This window comes from Taudactylus pleione, unplaced genomic scaffold (genome assembly GCF_031769625.1).
Source record: "Taudactylus pleione unplaced genomic scaffold, aTauple2 ptg001598l, whole genome shotgun sequence".
Taxonomy (NCBI): domain Eukaryota; kingdom Metazoa; phylum Chordata; class Amphibia; order Anura; family Myobatrachidae; genus Taudactylus; species Taudactylus pleione.
In genome coordinates this window covers 671,677-678,906 of record NW_028285995.1, presented here as the reverse complement: position 1 = coordinate 678,906, position 7,230 = coordinate 671,677, and the positions used below count along the sequence as shown (strand labels likewise).

Genomic DNA, 7,230 nt, shown 5'->3' with positions numbered 1-7,230 from the left:
TGCAGCCAGTTGGCGGGTCGCCGCACATACAGCCAGATGAACCGATATATCCGGAAGATACGCCTGCGTCAGCTGTGCTGCAGGGCTGGCCTGTGTCTGAACGATGTTGTCCACAGACATATTAAGTGTCTACACATCCGCCGATGGATTAGCGATATATCTATAAGTGTGTACCCAGCGTAAGACTGAAAGCTATTGCCCATGTGTAGCATTACAACCCTTCTTACATCCCAAGGAATATCTGTGGTCCAGATACTAGAACTGGCCAGAAGCAGCAGCACTGGGTCACCATTAGTGTATAACAGGTACTAAGCAGGGACGGCAGAAAATAATCAACCAGGCAGACAAGGTGTTAAAGTGAAGCTTTATTTCTGGTATCAGAATGAAGCCGTTTATGCGACCAGGGCTGAAGCTGTGGATGACTCACTGGAAGAGACGGAGGGAAGATACAGTCAGTTATTTGCCAGCACATACACTGCTGTAACTAGTACATGCGAGGGGGGGGGGGGGGGGGGGGTCACTTACTACTTCCAGGTGGGCGGCAGCACTCTCCTGGTCTTGTAGTAACGAGCCAGTCTGTGGATTCTACTTTCAATAAGAATCAGGCGGAACTTGGCATCTTTATCCTGAGAGACAGACAAGACAAAGTTACACATCAAACATTCTGCTGGATGTAAGAAAGCCTACAAACCTCAGCTATTACAGACTAGCGATGCCATCGATGGCTCTACTACAGATATTCAATGGGTTTTCCCCATCAGTAGACCATCGATGGTCAGCCATCAATAGTTTTAGTGTAGCGCATGCGCAAACTTAAATTGTCCGCTGTTATTTTTTGCTTAGTTTCAACATCGGGGCACCACCATCGATAATCTACAATCAGCAACCCAGTATCGATGGCAGAAACATGACATCGGTCATTGATTGATGGCCATCCCTACTAAAGACCAGCAAGCAGACGGTGGTCAGGTGTGAATGGAAAACCTCAAATAAAATAAAGATGTCATTTACAGAGGCATTAGGGGAGATAAATCTTATCTGTGCTTTTGCAGCAATGTTGCCATCTATAGCCCTAATTAGGAGGCCCTATTCAGTCTGATGAATGGGAAGCAGGTAAAGGAGGGGACACCCGTATTATCTCTATGAGAACAGGCCCTCTGACCAGGAGAGGCGACTCCTGATAAGCAGCGAGGACCACAGGCAGGCAAGACGTGTCTGGCTTAATGGGATACCTAAATTATCCTTTACAACAAGATGCCAATATAAATTAGATTAACAGTGACAAGAGCTTGGAGAGACTGAATAGAAGGAACCATTTCAGTATTAGGATTTGTGTGTAACCCAGCCCTGAAGTCCTATGAATACGGATCTACACCAGATAGATATGAATATAGGAGATGAGACTACTAAAGTGCATCTTCTCAGTGACACCAACGCCAAAGGCAAGCACAGACAGTGTGCATTATACAGCAGGCTTAATGGATCAGGAAGCACACTTGTGGATATTAATAGATTACAAATCATATAGTAAATACACAATAGAAATGGGAGCTGGCATCTGACCATAAGGGTCAATGTGAACGGTGTCTGCTCTCCTGCCCAGTGTCCTGCCTACAGGGGCACCCCCCGTGGAATCATGCAGCTAATTACATGAATTGTAAGACGGAAGAGATAGGGAGGACAAGGAACCCACATAAAACATAAGACACTGCTCGTAACACATGAAAACTTGTTTTAAAGTCCAATATATACAACAAATAACCACAAAAGGGCGTCATACTTGCGTGGCGAGCCCGGCACTTACTTGCCGTGTTGCTGTCAATGTGAATGGAGGCTGGGCGCATGCGCCCGGCATTCATTCACCCGCGGTGACCGCTACACTGCAGTTTTACCCAGCCGCGGGTGAGGACGGCACCTGCAGGCTGTTTTAGCGGGGCGCCGTGCTGGAGGGCAGGGTCCTTTTTGCCCTTTAGAAATAGGGCAGGGCGCGGTGCCCCGCTAAAACAGCCTAGCAGAAACGCTAATGATGGTTGTACATACACAATGAACAACTATTGGGTCCCGCCGGCAGGGGGGCCTCTTGCGCCCCCCTCCCCGCGGCCTCTGCTGGAAGTGTACGGGCGCTCATAAAGGCTGACTCGATAGGTCTACGAACGACGACGTTCACAGACATATCGCCGGTACACAATGGACGACGGGTACCAGAGATATTGGTTGATCAATTGATCGGCCAATATATGTGCCAGTGTATACCCAGCATTACAGTGGTGTTTCTGGAAGTGTAAGTTTCCCATTTTCCCTTGTATTATTTGGAAGTGGGGAAGAAAGACCCAACCCGAACGGCAGGATAGTTTCTATGGTAACAGGGATGCTTTTGTATAGTCTAATTAGAGGATTCACGTAGGGGAGGGGCTAGTGATGTGACTGCCATCCTGCACTTTAAGGGGCCTATTCAATTGTTGTCACCTGCGGCTGTGACTAACGGGCGACCAACAGAGCAATTCAATTGTTGTCACCTGCGGCTGTGACTAACTGGCGACCAACAGAGCAAATTGTTGCTTTTTACAAGTGCGAATGCCGCAGCTGGACACATTTCTGCCCACATCCGCCTTAGGAGGCGAGCAGACATGTGCAACCCCTCCCCCAAAACAACCTGTATTTGGCTGCTGTTTGGACACGTTACAAGGACTTTAGATGGTTTACGATGCTAAACCCAGTCTACTTGGGCGCAACAAACATGAAAAAGCATGGGTATCCAAAAACAATTGAATTATTGCCCCCTGATCTCCCGGCACTTTAGACGGGAGTTTGGGCGTGATAAAACAATTGAATAGCTCCCTAAATGTGGCAAGTAAAGATCTGTCAGCTTGGAGCAGGGACATTCTAGCCACTCTTATGGAGCTGAGGCAATCATACGAAGCATGACAACGTACACAGATCAGGGCATCGTGACCCAGTTATATTTGGGGATTCAACTACAAGTCTGCTTGTACCAAGCACTCAGCTGTGATGACTATTGCTGGCCATACACCTGCAAGTCATATACAGGGGAAAAGAATCTCAGCATGAATTATATAAGGGTAAAACCCATCATCGCGGCTCCCCATAAAACTCATCGGAACACAAATCAGACGGCAAAATAATGAAACATATGATGACTCCAAACGCAACTCCAGACTACTAAGGAGCTGTATATACAGGGGGGGGTGTAACTCAAGACAAGTCACCAGGCAGAGACTGCACCACGTGTAACAAATAACCAGTTAGCATGTATGGTTTGTGCGAAGGTCAGGACGTAGCCAGGAGGCGAATCATTAAATATTTCCTCCACTAATCATGTACTGGCTATTCACAAATGACAGATGTGTAATTGGGGGCAAGGAATATCAAATGTTACTAAATGTAGACCAAGTGTTAATTGGAGCTGGATATATTAAATCTAAATGTATTAAGTTTGCCTTCGACTGTTCTAAATGCTAGTCAGAACTGTCAGCCCCTGACCACCAGGAAAGACAGCATGTACTAAGCTTGCTTTGTAAGTTAGGCTCTCACTGGGCAGTCAGTGAAAGGACAAGGATACAGATATGGGATACTTTAGTCTATACAAGCATCATCGGTGACAGACTGAGCACTGAAATATTAAAGTATGGTTACAGTAGCATCCGGAGTCAGCACTCAGCAGGGGGCTTTGTGTTTAGGACAATTGATGTCCATCAACCGAGACCCTGATAGATTGTATCACATAAGATTACTAGTTTCAGAAGTTACAGTCTAGAGCTATGAGCAACTGAACGAAACGAAGGAATATTGACCTTCCGACTACAAGCCACCATTTAACCACTTGTCAGGCACGAACACATAAGATGCGACCGCAGGCAGTACTTTACCAGACCCGGTCGCATGCCATTCGTTAGTGCCACCATTCTGCTTCCCCCGTTTGTATGGAAAAAATCCATTCTGTGCATGTGCCGACATGACTCCCAAAACTTTGCCCAAAATGGTGTAAGAACAGCCCTCTGGGACTCATGTGCCTAAACTAAGTGTGCTAGGAGGGAAACACAAATGTGTGCAGAGATCAGCTGCAGCTGATTGTCAGTCACTCCCAGTGCCCATGCTCTGCAACAAGGTGAGGGGACGGGGCTATTACACTAGGTCCAGGGAGTATATGGGGTGGTATCTTTTCTTTTGGCACTGGGGGGGGGGGTTATGCTAGAGAATATATCAACAATAAAGAATTGCATATATAGTGACATATGGGGTTAGGTGACTAAACAGTGGGGGCCCATTGCCACTGGGGGAGAGAGCTCTAGTACTGGGATCTATTACCACTAGGGAGGTGGGAGTTGATAATGCTGGGTGTCTTTTGCCACTGGGAGGGGCTATTTCTGAGGAGTGAGGTTATTTTACAATGGGGGACTATGGACATGGGGGAAAATATCCTTTAGGTATATTGGTTAAAAATATTATATTTAAATATATATTGTTAAAATACATACTAAACTATTTAACAAACAATTTGACACATTTTTCGAAAAAGACAAAAAAAAAGTCTGTTAAGTGGTAAATCGGTTCTTGTAATCACTGAAAAGCCAAAGATATTATACCATCATAAGGACATGGAAATGAGAAAACGGCAGCATGACATGCAAGTTGCACTGAGCGATTTACCTTCCTATTCCTCTCCAGATGCTTGCGGACAGCGACGGCCTTCTTGATCAGGTGATAGAGGTCCTCGGGCAGGTCTGGGGCCAGTCCCTTGGACTTCAGTATTCTCAGGATTTTGTTGCCAGTTACAAAGCGAACTTGGGCAACACCATGTGAATCTCTCAGGATAACACCTGGGCGAGGAAAAGGCCAAAGTTGTTTAGAAGTTGATTAAATGGCTTCCTGCCGTTACCTCGTTCCATAGACCCAACTTTGGGAGGACACCGCCAGACAAGGGAAGGATTCTTCCATCTCACACTAATAAAAGACTTGCCCTGCTCTAAACTGTACACCAAGTACTTTTAAAAATAACCCAGAGGTGGGCAATTTATTGGGGTTATACCTCCTCTTTAGGGAATTCTAAATAATGACACTGATACTTTGGGTCCTGGACGAAAACGTTGAGCATCGTTAAATTGATTTTTAAAAATATATCCGTTCATAATTATTTCTACTACAGCTGGAAAGGATAAACTTACAATCTGCTGTTGCCATAGTTAATACCCCAAGGAATTAAAGACTGTCTTCTCCATACTATATCTAAATATAGAGCCCTACAGCAAGAAGTGGACCTCACAAGGAACAGATAAATTTTATCTTGGTTTATAAGGGTAGCAGTACAAAGCAGAATTTGCCCATAACTGTGTAACCCATACACCAGAAGCCTCGTGTGCTGACCTCTGCTGTCACCTGGCCACCTCCGTTACACATCGCACCACACAATGATAGTAAGAGACCGCACTCACCAATCTGGGATGGGGTGAGACCCTTCTTAGCGAGCTTGTAGATTTGCTCTTTCACGTCATCAGACGTCAGTTTCAGCCACTGAAAGTATTAGTAATAACCCACAATTAAAGAAAATCCACTATGGACATTCAAAAAAAACTATGGGATTTAAGGTGCAGTACATTTGCGTGTGTGAGTTAAACCTGCACGATAATTATCTCAGATGTATAAGCAGCCAATTCATAGTGGGTCCGGCTAGAGCTCAGCTCTAGGGCTTCACAGAAGACAATGCAAGCCATGGACAGAACCTGGTTGCAAAAGATCACCTTAATGCCCAACAGTGATCTTACAGAGATGGGGCCGGACCAAAACGTAGCTGGTCAGGAGAAGTGCAATTGCTGTAACTGGCTGCAGTACTCATGAGTGTGGCCAAGCTGTGCTGTGACCCTGGTGCAAGGACTGTCAGACTAAACAGCTCTGCAGCGGAGTCTATAAGAAGTTACTTAGAACAAGATATAGGAGGAGAGCGATGAATGAGATCATGGGGGGGGGGGGAATTACTGCGGATAGGAACACAAATCTCTGAGCACTTACGGTTGGGACACTGCGTCTGTATGGGAGAGCGGACTGGGACAGGCCCTTCCTGTGGAGACAATACAGAAACAACTGGTTAGGACACTGTACTCCTAATATAAAGCTCTCTCTCTGGAAGAGGAATAACTAGAGGTCACACAATGAGCAGCCATGGCACAGTATATACATCCCCAGAGAACACACGACATAGAAACAGACTGACGGCAGATAAGAAACACTTGTCCCCTCTAACCTGCCATTTTGGTAACCTCAAACTAAATATATATACTTAACATAAGGCTCCATATACAATAGTGGGCAGGAGAGCAGGGTAATAAGCCACCACATGTTACAGGAGAGGTATATTAGGGTGCACTGCATAGGTTAGGGGCAGAGATGAAACCAGTATATAAAGGAGATGCACGGTATATAGTACACATTTGATATGCTACAGTAGTGATATATATTTTATATACATACAAGACTAATAGAGATATAAGGAGATTATGTGTGTATATACACACACATGTAAATAGTGTGGGAGATAGGAGTTTATATATAGGGGTACCTATAGATTATACACCATATAACAGACCCCAGGTCTCCGCCTTCCCCCGAGCACACGCTCCCCGATCTTCACTGTCACATAGCCGAAGCCACGTTTCCCCTCAGACCCCCGTTGTGCAGACCCTTCTCCCCCGGTGCCCCCGCTTCCCGCCATCTTCCCCCGCCCGCTCCCGGGTGACGGGCCCCGCCAGGACAGTCCTATCCCCCCCGGGCCCCGGCTTACCCCGGAGCGTGCATGCGACCCATGATGGCGGCTGGGAGGAAAAGAGAGACCGGAAACGAGCGGGATGCACATTACAGGCCGGAGCGGAAGCACGTCCTGCAGAGGGCGGGGTGAGGAGGGGGGATACGCCCCCTAACAGCCCAATTTAGACATGGCAGCCGCGGTAGCTGACCTGGCAGCGCAGATCCCGCCCTGGATTACCCAGAGATCAGCGCGCTGACAGTGCCGAGTGTGTGCAGAGAGCGCCCTCTAGCCGGCGGCGGCCCCAACAGCGCATTCCCGACCCGAGTCTGAGGAGGAATGGGATGCCTGAGCTGAGCCTCTCCCCGGAGGCTGGCGCTGACTGATCTGTACACAGGGCATGACATCATGTTCATTCCCGCCGATGGAGAAGCAATGGGTACACATGGTACGATGGAGGCGACGATACGATCTTA

General features: G+C 47.0%; 1 protein-coding gene across 2 annotated transcripts; it reads right to left on the bottom strand.

Moving 5' to 3' along the window:
• Positions 1 to 345: 345 nt before the first annotated feature.
• Positions 346 to 6,880, bottom strand: RPS13 (ribosomal protein S13). 2 transcript variants are annotated; one of them, XM_088464148.1, is made up of 6 exons: positions 6,794 to 6,853; positions 6,025 to 6,073; positions 5,451 to 5,529; positions 4,669 to 4,838; positions 526 to 626; positions 346 to 426 (listed from the first exon to the last, which is right to left on the bottom strand). In XM_088464148.1, exons 1-6 carry the CDS (start codon positions 6,814 to 6,816, stop codon positions 393 to 395), a joined length of 456 nt encoding a protein of 151 aa, XP_088320274.1. In that variant the 5' UTR covers positions 6,817 to 6,853; the 3' UTR covers positions 346 to 392. The 2 variants fall into 2 exon arrangements, with proteins under 2 accessions (XP_088320274.1, XP_088320275.1); XM_088464149.1 differs by lacking the exon at positions 5,451 to 5,529 and having other exon boundaries at positions 6,794 to 6,880.
• Positions 6,881 to 7,230: the final 350 nt, after the last annotated feature.